Genomic DNA, 19448 nt, shown 5'->3' on the forward strand with positions numbered 1-19448 from the left:
CCTCATTCCTGTACACCGTCTCGTCCCCCCCCGAGATGCAGCCCACCACGGTGGTGTCGTGTTAATACACGTCCTAACCATCTCTATCTTCTTCTTATCACTATTGTGTCCATGTCCAAGCACCCTGTCGTTTTATACAGTTCACTGTTTCTAATCTTCCTAGGCCAGAATATCCTGGTGATCTTTCTGAGGCAGGTATTGGGAGAGATTGCTTCAGACGTCTTTGTGAATGTATTATTTTCACAGTTACATTCACTTATGAAGAAGCCAGACTCGACATAACATTGGATTCCAGATCTTTATCTCAAAAGACGTTTTAAAGGAATGCCAAAGCCCCAGATAACAATGTCTTTGTGTGGCTCTAACACCCGCTTGGATGGGCTAGTGTGCTGTGCATTTACAACTACATGCTGTTTTTGTCAACTTATGATGCTACTGTGGTACTGAGTAGAACAGAGTAATACAACAGAATAATAATCAAATCTCTCTCTCTCTCTCTCCCCTCTCTCTCCCTTCCCTCTCCCACTCCCCTCCCCTCCCCTCCCCCAGGTCAACTTTGTGGTGTGCCAGCTGTTTGCCCTGCTCACTGCCTTCTGGTTCCGTCTCTATCTCCACCCCAGTAAGACCAGTCCGTTCGTCCGGCATGTGGTGGCCACCTTACTGGGCTTCTACTTCGCCATGTTCTGCTTCGGCTGGTAAGTCTCCCAGCCAGATCAGATCAGGTTCCACACTACGCTGGGAGAGGCCCAACCGGTCAATAACAGGAACACTGATACCAACATTGTGTTTGTCATAAACAAGCTTGTTGTGTCATTTCTGTTTCCGAGATTGTTTGGGGCTTTTGAGATTTGTTGTGTGACACATGAGAAGGGAGCTTGTACCACACAGCTACAACCAGGTGTTGTGTTGTGTTTGTGCTGACCTCTGGACAGAGGGATAGTGGATTTTGTTTAGATTGGATACAGGTACAGATGCCGAGAAATGTAGTTTGGCATCTACCAGATAGTGCAAGAGACATTATATTGTAGACAATGCATGGTATTACAGTATAAGGTATTACAGTGAGTATAAATAAATGAATATAATAAGTGAATATACATGAGATGAATATTATAATAATAATAACAATAATACATTGGACTTATATAGTGCTTTTCTAGACACTCAAAGACGCTTTACAAACTGAAAAGATCGAGTAGTAATAATAAAAAGAAACAAAAGATAAGTAAAAGAAAATATAGGGGTCTAATGAATTTTTAGATTACTAGTCTAAGTGTCTTTGTAGGACAATCTACTCTGTACACTGCAAGTATATCTAGATTTCGGGCGGAGAAGCGGCGAACAAGCAACGCCAGTGTCCTCTCTCGACCGGCATTTTTTGAAAAGTGAAAAGTCTTACGACTATGATCAATGTAGCTAGCTACTACCTCTAAACATGGATTTGGCTGGGCATAAATTAATTAATTTAATGAATAATAAGTGAATATACATGAGATGAATATCAATATGATATATGTACAGCTCAACAAGGGCATTAGGTCTTGAGGTGTGTTACATCTATGTAAGACGTGTAATTAGAAACCAGTATAAATAAATATGGTGTGTTTAAACAAGCAGTTTAAACAAGCAGTAGAACAAAAGCAAAAAATCCTGAGTGTGCAGCAGGAGGGTACACTGATACTGGGAGTAAATGTTGCTTTTGTTGGGGGGGGTGGAGGGGGGGATGGCTGGGCTAGAGTAACAGCTGCAGGGAAGAAGCTGTTCCTGAGCCTGCTAGTGTAGGAACGGAGACTCTTGTACCGCCTCCCGGGAAGGGAGGAGGGCAAACAGTCCGTAGCTGGAGTGAGAGGTGTCCCTGCTGATGCCTCGTGCCCTCCGCAGACAACGCCTGCACTGGAGGACCTCGATGGCAGGGAGTTGGTCACCAGTGATGTACTGGGCGGTTTTCGTCACCCGTTGCAGGGCCTTCTGGTCGGAGACAGAGCAGCTGCCATACCTCACTGTGATGCAGTTTGTCAGAATGCTCTCGATGGTGCACCTATAGAAGCGGACCAGGATCCTAGGACAGATGGGCTTTCTTCACTCTCCTCAGGAAGTATAGGGAATAAGTGCTGCTGCGCCTTTTTGACCAGGGTGGAGGAATTGAGGGCCCAAGAGAGGTCCTCTGAGATGTGGACACCCAAACAAGCTCCACCTTCATCCCATTGATGTAGATGGGGCGGGGGTGGGGTGTCTACAGCCCCTAGCTTTCCTGTAGTTCACAATTAGCACTGTGGTCTTCTTGGTGTTGATGGCCAGATTGGGGTCTGTCGGTCAGGGTTTTCAGTCCAGGGTTTAGTTTAGCTGACGCCAAGGGCGCTGAGTTTGATGACCAGCGGTGTTGAACGCTGAGCTGAAGTCAATAAAACAGCATCCTTGCGTAGGTGTTGTTGTTATCCAGGTGCGTCAGGACCGAGTGTAGTTGCCATGGAGATGGCGTCCTCCGTCGACCTGTTTGGGCGGTAGGCACACTGGTGGGGATCCAGTGTGTGTGTGGGGGGGGGGGGGGTAGGTGGTCTTTAAGGTGAGCCAGGACCAACCTCTCGAAGCACTTCATGATGATAAGGGTGAGTGCAACAAGGCGGAAGTCATTCAGGCCCCGCTGCAGTAGAATGCTTCGGGCACCTGCCAAACGGTTGCTGACTTGGTGACTGTTATGTACGACAGTATGTCATTGCAGCACTTTGTTGCACTTTACGACGTCACGTTCTGTACGTCCGTTAGAACTTTACGACCGTGTGTGTGTATTGTCAGAATGAATGGCACATGACAGTAAACGGAGCTCAGTTTGTATACCTGTGTGGATCTACCCTTATTAGCATCACACAAACACAACATTGGCGACGAAGATGGCTGAATTTACCTTGCCACCACCGGCACCTTTCTTGTCTCTGCCCGCCGAGCCTCCGATTCCGTGGGTAGGATGGCTGGATGACTTTACTGTCTACCTAGAAGCCATGGACTTCACAGACATTTCCGACGAGCGGAAAATGGCGCTGCTCCGTCACTGTCTCGGTACGGAGGGTCAGAGAATATTCCGAGCCCTCGGCTGCACTGAGACCTACGAGGAAGCTGTCGCTCTCCTCACTAATCACTTTGCCGGCAAACAACGGGTGCTTTTTGCTAAAGTGTGCAGGTCTGCACCTGCGGCTCACCCCCCACAGTCCAGACCCCGCTCAACTCGCAGCGACCATACTGAAATCAGAACTGTGTCTACAAACCATGTGAGCTTTAAAACATGCACAGTGCAGCTGGGTGAGGTCAGCCTTCCCTTGTTACTGGATACAGGCACGGCTGCGTCTCTTCTCAATCTCAGCACCTACAACAAATTCTTTGCCCACCTGCCATTGCAGTAGCCCTCCACTCCTCTGTGCGGATATGATAGCTCTAAGATAGAGATTGTGGGCATCCTTCAGGTACCAGTGCGCTATGGATCTAAGCACATGTCTGCATTCCCATTCCACATCGCTAAGCGGGGTGCCAATCTGCTGGGCCTCGACCTGTTCACGGGCCTGGGATTCACACTGCATGATGACAGTGGGTCAGCCATTCAACATGTCACCTCCACCTGGGAGCAGAAATGGCCAGCGCTGTTCGATGGACTGGGCTGCCTCACAGCTTTCACACACAGACCCCTGGTGAACACAGAGGTGTCACCAGTCATGCAGCCCCTGCGCCGGATCCCTCTCGCTCTGAGGGATGATGTCACAGAGGAACTCAACATGCTGCTGCAGGCAGGCATCATCGAGCCGGTCAACGCCGCCCCCTGGATTTCAAACCTGGTCATCGCTAAGAAAAAGTCAGGGGGGTTGAGAGTCTGTGTGGACCTGCGGTCTGTCAACAAGGCGGTGATTCCAGATAAATATCCCTTGCCTACCTCAGAGGAGCTGACCACCCACTTCTACGGCTCCACGGTTTTCACAAAGCTCCAGGTACCCCTCCACCCAGCCAGCAGAGACTTGACAGCCTTTGTATCGCACGCTGGGGTCTTCCGGTACACCTGAATGTCTTTCGGGCTTAGCTCCGCCCCCAGCTGCTTCCAGAAAGTCATGACCACCATCCTTGCTGGTATCCCTGGGGTCGCTGTGTTCTTGGATGACATCGTGGTCCATGCCCCAGATGTGCCAACACACAACGAGCGGCTTCACAGGGTGTTTGCAGACCTCCTGGACAATAATCTGACCCTGAACACAGAGAAATGCTCCTTCGCCGCTACCGCCATCGACTTTGTGGGGTTTCGCCTCACAGCAAAGGGCATCACACCTCTCCTGTCCAATGTCGACGCCATACACCGGATTCCGGAGCCCACCTCTGCCTCCCACGTAGCCTCATTCCTGGGCATGACAGCTTATTACCTCCGGTTCCTGCCCCACTACTCTCAGACCACAGCTCCCCTTCCGCCAACTGCTCAAGAAAGAGGAGCCATGGAAGTGGACTGCAGCATGCTCAAGGGCGTTCCACTCGCTGAAGATCCAGCTCACCACAAGCCCCATCCTGGCCCACTTTGACCCGTCCAGCCCTACCCTCGTCACCTGTGATGCTTCAGCCGGGGCGGTGGGTGCCGTGCTCTCACAGGTTCAGGACGGCGTCGAGCGGCCAGTTGCCTTTGCCTCCAGGGCTCATAGCCCCACCGAACAGAGGTATTCAGTCGGCGAACACGAAGCTCTAGCCTGTGAGAGGTGGCACCTCTATCTATACGGCCGGCGGTTCACCCTCCGCACAGACCACCAGGCCCCGACCACACTGCTGTCAGCCTTAGGCAGTGGGCACAGGCCTCTCCGTTTGCACAGGTGGGGGGAGCGGCTCAGGCAGTATGACTACCAGCTCAGGTTCACCCCGGGGAGGGACAACGTAGTGGCCGACCTCCTCTCTCGGTCTATCGAGGCCCCCACCCCAACTGTCTCTCCGGATGACGACACAGAGCCAGAGCTCATCCAGATGTTGCATGGGCCCCTGCAGACAGCAGTGTCACTAGAGGAGCTGCAGCGGGAATCGGAACAGGACCCTTTGCTATCCACCCTGCGCACCTACATACGCACCGGATGACCATCACGGGTGCCGGAGGATCTGGCCCCGTTCGCTAGAGTACGGCACAAACTCTCATGCGGGGGGGACGTCTGTGTCTCCAGGGGCCTCTGCACTGTGGTCCCAAGTGGCCTGCGTGCGCGTGTCATGTCCATGGCGCACGAAGGTCATTTGGGCATAGTGAGGGTCAAGCAACGATGCCGCGACCTGGTGTGGTGGCCAGGCATCGACCGTGACATCGAAACAATGGTCAAGGACTGTGCACCATGTCTGTTCAGCGGGAAAAGTGGGTTGCCAGCCTCAACACCCCTGCAGCCTACCTCGTGTCCGCCCCGCCCATGGGAGCATCTCCAGCTTGATATCTGTGGAGAGATCCATGGTCGAGGGGTCCCGCACCACCAACGCTTTCTGGTGCTGGCATACGACCTCCACTCCAAATGGCCTGAAGTGGTCCCAGCAGGAACGGTCACAACACGGACCATTATTGACATCCTGGATGGCCTGTTTGCTAGATGGGGTCTGCCACTCACCATCACCACAGATAATGGGCCCCAGTTCATCTCAGCAGAGTTCTCGGACTTCCTCCGCACCAAGGGGAACAAGCACATCCGCACGGCATACTTCCACCCTCAGGCCAACGGGGGGGTGGAACGTTTCAACCAAAGCCTTAAAAATGGGATCCGAGCACATCTGTTCCAGGGGTGCGCATTCCAGGCCGCACTCAACCAAACACTGTTGCACTACAGAGCTAGTCAGCATGCAACAACGCAGGCCTCTCCAGCATCCCTCATGCTTGGCCGTGAGATGGACTTGCCACTGAACAGACTCAGGTCCTGGGATGCAGTGACACCTGCAGCAAGCAGCACCCGAGATGCTGCTCAAGCAACAGTGGCCACACATCAGGGGGAGATGAAGCGACGCTTCGACAAGAAACGTGGAGTAAAGAGCACCACCATCAAGGTGTCCGACTGGGTTCGGGCCCGTAGGCCCCAGCGACATAACAAGATGGCATCTTTCTGGTCTCAGCCCCTTCAGGTGACACGTCAGCTGGGGCCAGCCACGTTCCTGCTGAGCGATGGATCCCGCTGGCACGCCAGCCGACTGCGGAGGGTGCCTGGTCCTCCCAGGCTCCGCCGCAGTCACTGCCTATGTGCCCTCCACCCGCTCAGCCTCTACCTGCTGTTCCTCTTCCTCACCCTCCTCCACCTAACCCTGGCTTCCTCGCAGGGTCACAGCCCAGGGGGGAGGTCGATAGGCCACAGCGGGAACGGGCTCGCCCTGCACACCTCCAGGACTATGTCACTAAATTTCACACATAGGCCTTCAGGCCCTACTCCTGTTTGACTGTTACTTTAGTTGTTTGAGTTTTGGAAAGGGGGGGGAAATGTTATGTACGACAGTATGTCATTGCAGCACTTTGTTGCACTTTACGACGTCACGTTCTGTACGTCCGTTAGAACTTTACGACCGTATGTGTGTGTTGTCAGAATGAATGGCACATGACAGTAAACGGAGCTCAGTTTGTATACCTGTGTGGATCTACACTTATTAGCATCACACAAACACAACAGTGACGCACTTGGTGACAACTGCCTGGACCAGTGACAGGTGTCAAAAATGTCAGTGAAGAAGACCTCGGCCAGACGCCAGCTGTGCCAGCTGTCAGCTGGCACCCTGAGCACACGGCCAGGGATGCCGTCAGGGCCAGTAGCTCTCTCTCTCTCTGTGTGTGTGTGTGTGTTAAGTTTGTTGTTAGAGGCCTTCAAATAGCTGGTCTATAAGAGAAGGGCCAAACAGTTAGCAAAGTATTGCTCAGTATCTGCTATTATTGGTAGCCACTCAATATGGAGACGGCTGTGCTTCTTGTACCCATGAGCTGGATACTGTCTGTTTTACAGTATTAATACTGTATCTGTCAATCCACTGTAATCATCATTTAGTGTGAATAACATGCTGTGTGTAGCATAACTGGTTGTTGCTCAGCACTACTGTAACTGACTGTTTTCATAATGTCAAAATGCACTGATAGTATATTTATGTCCTTTAGATATTGTACATGTATGTGGACATAAATAAAGCATTTCAAATGTGTGTAGCCTTGCGTGCATTCACCTTGCTCAGTGCACAGCACACATCAGTGGTGGAGAGTGTGAGGGGGCTGGTTGTCTTGAGGGGGGTGGGGGGGCCTCACCTTTGATGGCTGGTTCCTTGTGGTCCCGGTCGAAGCGAACGTAGAAGTGGTTGAGCTCGTCGGGGAGGGAGGCAGTGCTGGTTTGGGAGGCTGTTTTTTTGGGACAGTCCTACTCATATTTTCCATTTTATTGAACAGATACAGTGAAGACAGACAGGAAAGTAAGGAGATGAAGGGAGAGAGGGCATGTCAGCAGGGCATGGGCCGGATTCGAACCCATGCCGACATGGGCATATGTGTGCACTGTAGACCACGGTGCTAGACCACTGGACCACCCTAGGCCACAGGCTGGGTTCTTTAGTGTCTTATTTGTGATAATGTTAATAAATAATAATAATGCATTTTATTTGTATTGCACTTTTCATTCAAAAGAATCTCAGAGTGCTACAGAGTGCTACAGAGAGAAAAAAACCGTAAAAAAATAATAATAATAAATAATAATAATAAGTTAAAAACAAAACAACCTACAAAACATAATAAGTTAAAAACATAGTAAAAAAAAATAAAAAAAATCACAAGAATGAACACAGGTTCAACAGTCAAAGGCCTTTTTGAATAAAAAGGCTCTGTACTGCCCGTAGCTGGCTAGGAAGGCTGTTCCACGTGTTCTTTATGCCTCACTGGCATTGGATTGAATAGCACTGATGATGGACATGACGGATTACTGTTTAAAACCAGCACAGATACGTATACACTCTACAGATGTTTCAATATTGTCTCTGTTTCATTTGCCAGCCGCCTCATTTCAACTATAATTGTCCAACTGTTTCTGAATGTCCATCTCATAGCATTAGAAGAACCCAGTCTGGCTCCACAGTACAATTGTGGTGAAATTGATAGTCACCAAAGCAGGGAAGGCACTACAGTAACCCTCCCCTAACCTGATTCATGGGTCTCTAGGGAGCACATGCCAATATGCCTAAGCCGACAGATGGATCATCAGGCCAAAATGCCGGACTCCTCACCGGCTCTGTCAGAGGTTGAATCAATGTTTATCAGCGCTAAAAAGATTTTGCTCATTAACAGATCTGCTTTAATAAGACAAACAGGTCGATGGAGTAAGCTGATTGAAATGAGGACTGCCAGGACATTTTAGTGGCCACTGTAACTTTGGATCTAATTAGAGAAGGCATATTTACAGTGGTATTATTATCTATGGCTTTGCTCTGGCCCTATGTGTGTGTGCATGTGTATGCGTGTGTGTGTGTGTGTGTGTGTGTGTGTGTGTGTGTGTGTTTGTCTGCGTGTGCGTCTGCGTGTGTGTGTGAGATCTGTGATAGTGTGTTAAATGAGTCTAATGTGGGGCTGATGCCAGGGACAAAGGGTCCTCTTTGGGCAGACTGTGAGCCACTGCTGAGTGTACACACACACACACACACACACACACACACACACACACAACCATGAGCTGGCTCTTTCCCAGGGAGGATAGAGCGAGTGATGTAGGGATAGAAAGGATGATGGAGACAGATCCCTCTGTCCCGTCTCTGTTGCAGGATAATCGTTAAGGCTTTGCAGTGGATTAACATATCTGTGATTGATTGCCCTCCCCTGTCTCTCTTGTCTGTATTCCAGGTATGCTCTCCACTTCCTGGTCCAGAGTGGACTCACCTATGGCATTATGATCCTGACTGGAGTGGAGCACATGCACAAGTAGGTCCAGTTGTTTGTGTGTGTGTGTGTGTGTGTGTGTGTGTGTGTTGCTAAGTATTTGTGTGTGTGTGTGTGTGTGTGTTACTAAGTATTTGTGTGTGTGTGTTGCTAAGTATTTGTTTGTGTGTGTGTGCGTGTGTGCGTGTGTGCGTGTGTGCGTGTGTGCGTGTGTGCGTGCGTGCGTGCGTGCGTATGGTTGGTTGAGGGTGTGCGTGGTTGGTTGAGGGTTTGAGTGTATTACGGAGTGTATTCCAAAGAGGCTTGTGTCCGACCGATGTGTGCAGACTCAGAGAACCCAGGCTGAGGAGGTCACGCTGGACTGACTCCAGCGCAGCGCCCGCTGCGGAGAACCAATAACATTAAAAATCCCCAGGAGAGGACGTAAATCAGCAGAAGGGGAAAAAAAGGAGCTCCAACATCCCAGCATGCCTCCATTAGTCTCCTGATGGGCTGCTGGGTCAGTGAGAAACCCGAGGTGTGATGAGATGATCATATGATGCTTCCTGTCTCCGGCCGTAATTTCCACCAATCACTGTTTTCCATCAACCAGCCTTTCGCAGAACGAGAAATCTCCCCCAGAACCCCCGAACTACACTTCTTCAGCCAGCTTTCTTTCTTTTTCATATTTATATTCTTCCGCAATCGCAGAGGTCACAGGAACAAATTGCCCCCCCCCCCTCTCGGAACGTAATGAAGTAATTGGAGCACTAACAGTGTGATTAATCAGAAGTTCTTGAAAGAAGAATGGCTGCTGCTGGAGTGGCCCTGCCCATAGTTTGTCATTATCTGTGTTGAGCTGTGGTGTGCTAACCGCTAACCCCAGACGGCCTAAAAGGCAGGGCCTGGACAGTGTTGCCAGATTGGGGCGTATTCCCGCCCCAATTGGGCTACTTATAATCACACTGGGCGGATTTTAGACTGTGGTTAGGCTGGAAAACAATCCCATCTGGCAACACTGGGCCTGGAATACTAAACGGAGCCATCTCGGCTACCAGGCTCCAACATCAATGGAGTTGATAAGATCCGCTGTGTCTTGTCTGAAAGGCTCCAGCAAGGCTCCCCCGAGATAATGATGATGGGGAGAAGGGCTCATTCCGTCCGGTTGCCAACCAGCTGGTGGCCATTTTTCCCCCTCCTCCCACCTTGATGATCACCCTTAATGAAATCTTCCAATTATTTTTGGCCTCCTGTTCTTGGTTGTTGGTTCTTGGTTCTTGCTGGCTGCACCGACCTCCAGGCAGCCGTTCTGTTCAGACAAGTCAACAGCCCTGGTCCTTTCCTCTGTTAACCCCCAGCGGGGGTGGGGGGTGGGGGGGTCACCCTGGTGAGGGGTGACTGAGGCTCCATCTGCAGGCCGAGCGGAGATGAACCGGACTAGTGATGGAGTACTTTGACGTTCGGTTGATAGGATAGTAAGGGGAGGAAGGCCGGGAATCGTGGCGACACCGCATACTGCTTGTCGCTTTCTGTTTCGTTCCTCACTTCGGTTGTGTAGGTAAGATCGCCTGACTCACCACTCTCTTTTGGCCCCCTTTCCAAAAAACTATGGGACTACAACAATCTTATTTCCCCTCTCTTTGTTCCCTTATTGAAATTAAATTGATCTCAAACTAAAGCACATACTATGCCTCTAACGTCGAGCCACGATTCCTTTTATTTTGCTCGACTCTTCCTTTGAGGGGGGTATAGAGTGTTGTTGAGCGCCCGGCTGTATTCTGTCCCTTCAGTTGGTGTTCACAAGGCTCTCACGGCATTGCTGAAAGAGTGGCGTACTCTAAACGCCCCCACCCCCCCTCTCCTCCCATTCTCTTGTCCTTCTCTCCCCCCACAGTCTCTCCTGACCCTTGTGGACCACAGGGAGCTTAGCCTCCTGCATCACAGAGTGTGTGAAGAAACACAGTGTACACTCTGACACCCCTCCCCAAATATGGGTACACACACACACACACACACACATTCCTCTCCCTTCATCCTATTTAGTGTGTTCTGCACGTGAACACTCTGTGCTGTGGAGAAAAGTTAGGTTATAATTGGGTCCTCTCTGATAGAGGCTGCCTGGGAGTGGCAGAGCCACCGTTTTCACTGTGAGTTCAGAGTCCTGTCAGAGAGGGGGGTGGAGAGAGAGGGGGGGAGAGATACAAAGAGAGAGAGAGAGAGATATGCGAAGGAGATGCCAGCTTGTGAACACAGACAGAGCCCCCCCCCACTCTGCTCTATAGTGAGACAGCAGGTGTGTTCAGGCAGAGACAAAAGATGCTTCACGTCCTGCTGTGATGATGCCACCTCTCAATTGCTCTGTCTCCATGGAGACCGGCCTCCCCCCCCTCTCTGTGTTTTTAGCACTTTACGACGGATATGCCAATCAAGTCCTACATCCACATTACTTGACTAACGTGATCTGGCTAAGTGCCAATCGTATTACCTGGGGAGTAATATGATTTTTTGGGGGGTATGTTTCTGACTCTTACTGGAAGTGTGTAGTGCAGTGACTGCTGTGTGTGCCTGTGTATAAGCCTATGGTGTAGGCTCTGTAGTTCCACACTTGGGGCATCATTCATGTTTATGGTCAGGGTTGTACAGCATCAGCATAATGTACTTATACTTGTGCTCCTGCCATCATCATGAAAACAACCGCAGCTACATATCTTCACTGCTTTTACTCAGTGAGGCAACATATTAGAAAGAGTACAGACAAGCAGATACAGCTTTCATTCTGCACACTGCAGTGTATTTGGGGGCTGTGGGCAGGCTGTGGCGCAGGAGGTAGAGCCGCCGTCTAACGATCGCAAGGTCGGCAGATCGGCGGTTCGAGCCCCGGCTGGCCATATGTCCAAGTGCCTTCGGGCAAGACATTGAACCCCAAATTGCTCCCAGTGAGCGGGCCGGCGCCTTGCATGGTAGCTTGCCGCCATTGGTGTGTGAATGTGTGAATAAGAGGCCATTGGAAAGCGCTTTGGATAAAGGCGCTATATAAGTGCAGTCCATTTTGTATTTGGGTGCTGGAATCAATGTGGTATTGTTTGTGTCTTTTTTCCTCAGATACTGTCTAGTGGTGGCCCTCGGGTACCTCAGCTTCTGCCAGATCACACGCGTCTACGTGTTTGACTACGGAATGTACTCGGCTGACTTCACAGGGTAAGACTTTTTAATCTTTTATGTCTTTGTGGATCGGATCAGGGCTTGGGGGGTTTGCTAGTACACTGCTCTCCTCAAGTTCCATTGCATTTGATCTACTGTACACAATGAATGTATTGGACTATTGTGTAGCTTGTATTGTTTCCTCTATAGTAAGAGTCAGCTGCTCATTTCTTCTTTCTTCTTCTTCCCTCTTCTTTCTCGTTCCCTCTCTCTCAGGCCCATGATGGTCATAACACAGAAGATCACCAGCCTGGCGTTTGAAATCCACGACGGTAAGGAGCTTTTTCCTCTGAAAAAAAAAAACACACACAAAAAAAAAACGTCACGACTATTTCAGGATTAGAGTCTCATACTGTACATAAGCCTGGCTCTTCCTCTGGTGTCAGATCAAAAGAGCAGACTTGCAAGCGTAACCTATTTCTGGAATTCCTCACTTCCTCACTTCACTGACAATTCACCGTGGCATCGCTGAAATGTTTAACATATGAGCTACTTAACTGAATTGTCTAGAGTGGAACGGTCCGATTGCAAGGTTGCTTTCTAACAATGTTTCATAATACAGTGTTTGTACTGTATTCTGATAACGGATTCCCGGGTGTGTATAATAGGTCTACTGTAAATCCTTCTGGATGCTTCACAATCAAGCACTCTTGCATTGACAGAGGCTGTTGAACCCCAAAATGTTAAGTAATAGTTTCTCACAGGATCAGCATCTCTCTATCACTCACTCACACACACACACACACACACACACACACACACACACACACACACACACACACACACACACACACACACACACACACCCATAGAAACCCATGCACACTCATTGTGAAAAAGTCTATATTGTATTTTAGAGCCCTTTTCAGTATGGAGAGTGCAGGTGCACGCTGAGAGTGGACTGCGAAAAGGCCACTGAAACTAATTAAAGAAAAGGAAGATGGATGATGAGGGGGCTGAGTTAAGAGTGGGCCGACTCGCTCTCGAAGGATGAAGGATGACCCGTATCATATGCGGCTCCAAGCTGCAGGTCTTCATCGGACTGTGTCCTCTGTGCCTCTCTCTCTCTCTCTCTCTCTCTCTCTCTCTCTCTCTCTCTCTCTCTCTCTCTCTCTCTCTCTCTCTCTCTCTCTCATCCTCCCATATAAGACTAGCACATTAGCTCAGAACTAGTAATGGTGGCTGGTGGTTATTTAAGGTCCCTGGTTGCATGAGATGACCTCATGTGTTTGGAGATCAACTTGTTCTCTGTTTATGGTTGTCTGATCTTCGCCATCATGAGACGAGAGTGAGTTTAAACACTCTGGTATGTGTCCTGTCTGCCCTTTCATCGCCGATGCACAAAGGGAAGATTATCTGTGTCTGAACACACACCCCCCCTGAGCAGTTTGCCAAGACTGATCCTCTGGTGTACAGTGGTGGTATTTTGTGACCAATATTTAGTAATGCTGTTGTTGGAAGTTAAAAAGCATTTTCGAGCAAAAATGATAAACTTCCATAGCTTAGTCTTTCATAGGGGGTGGGTGTCTCAACCATAACCAATGTGGAACTCCCTATTCACATTTTGGTTAGGTGGGCTGAGTTACACTGTTGTTAGTTAACTGTCTCCATGGAGACCGTTAGTTATCACCCTAAGCTAAGAGCCTGCTTAGGGCGATAGTGTCCAGGGTGATAGTGCCCAGTGTTAGTCTTGGCACCCCCTTTTTCCACCAGGCATTAACTGTAATACGAGCTGATTAGCTGGCTAATCTTGTTATCAGCGTAATGGCTGCAATAAACAACATTGTTCATGCCCGCTTCCTCTGATCGTTTCGACCCGCCGTGCGATAAGACAAACCACTAACAGCGGAAATGGGGTCAGCAAACAACAGGCTGCAAAACTTTCTGGAAGTCAATTTAGCGTCTTTTAATTAGCCCCATACATCAGCAGGGACCTGCAGAGGGGCACTGGGCCTAATGGAATCATTACCAACACAGGAGGATTCCCCACACCAGTGCATCCAACCTCAGGCTAAATGTACGGGCAAGGGCTGGTGGCCTCGTCAGCCGTGAACGCTGTAACAAAATGGTGTTTTCACTGAGACGCCTCAGTGTGTAAAAAAAAAACTCACGCTAGGGCCTCTTCTGGGTGTAGCGGTGGACGTAAGACGACCAGGCTCCTTAGTCAAAGCCAAGGGCAGAGGGAGAGAGACGGCTGGTCACAGACTGGCCTTATATATAAGCATGACTGTTCTAGCTGTTTGATTAGTCCGGGTGTGGACACCCCCTTTACCTTTCAGTTGGATAATCGTGACGTTAGAATTATAAGGTTTTGGTCAAAATTTTGTTTTTTACATAATCTGATCCATTAGGTGTTTATTAATGCCTGTGTGGTGTTATTTAAAAAATGTTAACATGTTAGTAATTAATAAAATACTATGGTTCCATCTCACAAAACATAATGGAATGTAAAAACTTTGACGCTCAATATCTCTGAACTACCCTAAACGGAGATAGAACCTTATAATTCTAAGATCACGTAATGTCTGCATCTTTAAATGAATAAACTCCAACACAAACGACCGTGATCTGGATCAAGCACGTCATTCCGTTATTCTCTTGCTCCCCTTTCCTCCGACAGGAATGTGCCGCAAAGAGGAACAGCTGACCCCAGGTCAAAAATATTTGGCGATAAGGTATGTTTTCAAAGGCATCATGTGTTTTTTTTCTCCTTTTCCCCCAGAATATAACAGCTTCCTGTGTGTGTGTGGGATTAGGCTCTGATTGGCCTGATTGATAGCTCTTTTAGATCACTCTCTTAGATGAGTCTGCTTGGTTGCTTTCCTAGAAAGTCTCCTGGTCAGCGAGGCTCCCTATCTTAGTTACACTACTACTGAAGCCATCACAGTTCAGCTGATGCAGTCGTTGGTATGGATGCACTAGCCACAGTATAGTAGGCGCATCACATTTCTATGTATCATTGGCTAGTCAGTGTGTTCCAAAGGTTTGCAGGGATCTAAATGATAGAAAGAAAAGATACATGGCATCTTACATTTTTTGGGGATAATATCCACATCAGTATGATGCAAGATGTAAACAACCTGATGTGATATTGTACTCATATTTTCACTAAAGAAGAGGGTATTTTGTTGAAGCCTTTAGGGATGTTTACAATGACATAAATCAAGAAAATAAACTGCAGGACTGAAAGTTGAAAGAATGATTAAAACCACAATAACACATTTAGGGAGTCACCTAAAGTTATGAAATCTGCAGTCAAATAGAACAGCATTGTGAAGTAAAAAGTATCGAGAATCGGTTATAACATGCATGAGCTTTGACAAGCCTTTCTGGCACATTCCATTTTCCGTCCGAAAATTAAAAATAGGTTTCATTACAGCCAAGGAACAGTTATTGGTCACACATTTAATCTCTCAAGCTGCCACAGAAAAGGGCAATAATATTATACCCAGGCATGAAATACTATTCTTGTGGCAGAACATGGCTTGTTTTATATTTGTCTTCATGAGTTACGTGCATGTTCATATCAAAATACTCAAACGTAGCCTAGTTTTCTGTCTAGTCTCCTATGTGGTATGCATTCTGACGACCGTGTTGTGATGATCTGTCTTGTCTGCCTCTCCCTCCCCCTGTCAGGAGAATGCCCAGTCTGTTGGAGTATTTCAGCTACAATTGTAACTTCATGGGCATTCTAGCGGGTCCAACGTGTTCCTACAACGACTACATCGGCTTCATTGAGGGCACGCCCTGTCGCCATAGGGCCCAGGAGACCAATGGGAAGGCTAACGGGAGGCACAAACTGGCTGACCCCTCTCCAAACGTAAGCCGCCGTTCAAGTTTTGAACTATTCCTAGTACATTTGAGAGACAGGGGCTGAATCACCTTAGGCCTGTGGTGTGTTTCTCTCCATTTATTGCACATTAACTATTTAGAATGTCTCACCATGATGTGATAGTGGCTTTCGCTTTTTTTTTGGCAAGGATTGTTTTCTTGAGTTTCGGGGACGGTACACTTCTTTCAGTAAATCGCTGGCAGAAGGATGGTAATGTTTTGAAGCATAAGGAGCTTCTGTTGTTGGATGCCTTAATTATTCACAACCATGTTTTCTGGTAGCACAGAGGGGCCCTCAGTGGATTATTTGTATTCAGCGCATTAAACAAAAATGCCCCAAAAAAACAACATCTATGAAGTATGTGTCGGAAACATCCTCATAAATTACATTTTTGGAAAGCGACCAAATGGGCAGTATTCTCTACCTTTTTAAATGCCCGTCTGTCATTTCCACAAACAAGAAAGCCATTGTACTGTTGACACATAGTCGTAAATGCACAGTAAATGCTGTTGTATGGCGAATGCACAGTGTTCCCAGGCTGCCTCCTCCTCACTATTCATTATTCAGAGAAGGAACAGTGAAATGGCTGTCCTTGGTCTTCATCATAAAGCTCTCAATTATACATAGCTGATGTGTCTTTACCGAAAACTTCATAACTAACTCTTGAGGGGGATGTAGGATTGAGTGGGTGTCATGATATACACTCGCCGGCCACTTCATTAGGTACACCTTTTCAACTACTCGTTAACGGAAAAATATCTAATCAGCCAATCCCGTGGCAGCAACTCAATGCATTTAGGTATGTAGACATGGTCAAGACGATCTGCTGAAGTTCAAACCGAGCATCACAATGGAGAAGAAAGGTGATTTTAAGTTACTTTGAACGTGGCATGGTTGTTGGTGCCAGACGGGCTGGTTTGAGTATTTCAGAAAGTGCTGATCTACTGGGATTTTCCCGCACAACCATCTCTAGGGTTTCCAGAGAAGGGTCAGAAAAAGAGAAAATATCCAGTGAGCGGCTGTTCTCTGGGTGAAAATGGCAGAGGTGAGAGGAGAATGGCCAGACTGGTTCGAGCTGATAGAATGGCAACAGTAACTCAAATAACCACTCGTTACAACCAAGGTATGCAGTCGAACCTTGAAGCAGATGGGCTACAGCAGCAGAAGGCCACACCAGGTGCCACTCCTGTCAGCTAAAAACAGGAAACGGAGGCTACAATTTGCACAGGTCCACCGAAATTGGACAATTGAAGATTGAAAAAAAATGTTGCCTGGTGTGATGAGTCTCGATTTCTGCTCCGACATTCAGATGGTGTAGGGTCAGAATTTGGCATAAACAACATCAATGGTAAACAACATCAATGGTTCAGGCTGGTGGTATAATGGTGTGGGGGATATTTTCTTGGCACACTTTGGGCCCCTTAGTACCAATTGTGCATCGTTTAAATGCCACAGCCTACCTGAGTATTGTTGCTGACCATGTCCATCCCTTTATGACCACAGTGAACCCATCTTTTAATGGCTACTTCCAGGCAGGAAAACGCGCCATGTCACAAAAAGCTCACATCATCTCAAACTGGTTTCTTGAACATGACAATGAGTTCACTGTACTCAAATGGTCTCCACAGTCACCAGATCTCAATCCAATAGAGCACCATTGGGATGTGGTAAAAGGCAAAAGGGGGTCCTACCCAGTACTAGCAAGGTGTACCTAATGATGTGGCTGGTGAGTGTATATTTCAAGTCACTAACTAAAGTGAACAATAGGCAATAGAGGAATCGAAAAAGGTGTTAGATTACTACATACAATAAATGACTATCCAAGGAACCTAATGTACATGTACTGTATGTCTGTAATGTAGCTCTCTTAAGAGACGGCTGATGATCTTTCTTCTGCAGACGGATGTTGTTCGCAAGCTCGCCACCTGCTTCTTCTCGCTTATGGTGTTCCTGTCCGTCTGTAAAGTGTTCCCTGTGGAACGGAACATCGACGACGATTTCATCGCTACCACACCCTTCTATGCTCAGGTGGTCTATCTGTACCTGTCCATGCTGACCACACGGCCCAAGTACTACTTTGTATGGACTCTGGGTGGGTGTTCTTGAACTCTCTCTCCTCCAAACATGTTTTAGTCTGTGATCGTCCCTTAGGCCTGGACTACACTAACAATGGCTCAACTTCATCGTCGGCCCACACAAAAATAATCGTCACCATAACTTGCTTTTCTGTCTGTTTTTTACTTTTCTTTTCTGTCTGTTTCAAAGAGTTTGCTCTGTTTACGTTTTGAGTCATTGCCGCCTTTTTGAGTTACAATTGACTGCGCATGCCCATAACGTTCTTCTACGGTATAATTTGACAGATCGTGTTCAGTTTTGGCTTTTCGTATGGACAGAGATATTTTTGTGGTGTGGACAGAGTTTCGTCGTTTTTTAAACGAGGATGAAAATACCCGCTTAAGAAAATATCCATATACGTGTAGTCCAGGCCTTAATCACATTCTCAGCTGCGTCTTTGAAGCATGATGGTGAGACACCAGTTCCATCTGAGCTTTGCCCTCCCTGACTGTGTTCTGTTTTTAATGAGCTCGTTTTTGTATGTGAGCCTCACCTTGAGCTAACATCCTTGTCTACTAAATTATGCCGTATAACAAATGCATTTTCTCAGACAAAAACATGGTCTTGTTATTGCCAGGGTCTTGCAGTCCACACTGAATTAATCATTGGGTTCTAGCAATGCTGGGCGTCATAGAGTGTGTGATGATAAGGAACAGTTAGAGGTGTGAATCAGCTCTTCTCCTCCTCACACACAGAGAGAAAACACTTCTCAATGGAATAGTATAGCAGCTGATTTATGCTCCGGTGTTGTCCTTCACAAAGACAATCAGCTGTTTGTATAATGACCTGGGGTTAACGATGTTGTTATTAATCGAATTAATCATGAATTTCATTAATGTCAGCGATTGGTAGTGAATCGTTAATGAAGGTGGTACTACGAGGATGTACTGTACTATATAGTGATGATATGAACGCAACGATGAGATTTCTGATCTTTTTTTTATTCCAACCAGCTGATGCAATCAACAATGCAGCAGGGTTTGGCTTCAATGGATACAACAGTGATGGCTCGCCACGCTGGGATCTCATCTCCAACTTGAGAATAACAAACATAGAGGTAAGGCCGTTATACCGTTACGTCATGCCCCAGTATGTTTCTCATCATTTTGTAATATTGCACTATATTGACTTTCTCTCATTCGATTTTCAGTTTGCCACCAGCTTTAAAGTGTTTCTAGACAATTGGAATATACAGACAGCACATTGGCTCAAAAGGTAAAGAGACTAAGAAGCCTTTTACATTTGATTGTTTTCTTCCTGTAATTATCAATACTAGTTCGCAGCCATTTTTTCATTTACTGTTGAAATAGATAGTAATTACAGTACAAGCTTCATGCTTATTTAATGCAAGGCATGCCCTAAATAATCTGTGGATACGCCTTAAAAACTGAGAACTTGTCTGTCTGCACTGTGTAAACCTGTGCCATCTAGTGGCTTCAAACAGCAATAACATCA

At 47.6% G+C, this 19448-nt stretch overlaps 1 protein-coding gene across 1 annotated transcript in view; it reads left to right on the top strand.

Moving 5' to 3' along the window:
• mboat2b (membrane bound O-acyltransferase domain containing 2b) overlaps positions 1 to 19448 on the top strand; it is a gene marked incomplete at its 3' end in the record, with an annotated part of 41276 nt that overhangs the window by 19881 nt on the left and 1947 nt on the right. Inside the window, exons 2-10 of the mRNA XM_080525263.1 lie at positions 550 to 695; positions 8831 to 8908; positions 11948 to 12043; positions 12263 to 12318; positions 14667 to 14721; positions 15683 to 15866; positions 17778 to 17970; positions 18947 to 19050; positions 19144 to 19208. Of these exons, the coding sequence (XP_080381389.1) occupies positions 550 to 695; positions 8831 to 8908; positions 11948 to 12043; positions 12263 to 12318; positions 14667 to 14721; positions 15683 to 15866; positions 17778 to 17970; positions 18947 to 19050; positions 19144 to 19208 (977 nt within the window). The remainder of the gene's footprint in view (positions 1 to 549; positions 696 to 8830; positions 8909 to 11947; positions 12044 to 12262; positions 12319 to 14666; positions 14722 to 15682; positions 15867 to 17777; positions 17971 to 18946; positions 19051 to 19143; positions 19209 to 19448) is intronic.

This window comes from Nansenia antarctica, assembly GCF_963989245.1.
Source record: "Nansenia antarctica genome assembly, chromosome: 3".
NCBI classification, from domain to species: Eukaryota; Metazoa; Chordata; class Actinopteri; order Argentiniformes; family Microstomatidae; genus Nansenia; species Nansenia antarctica.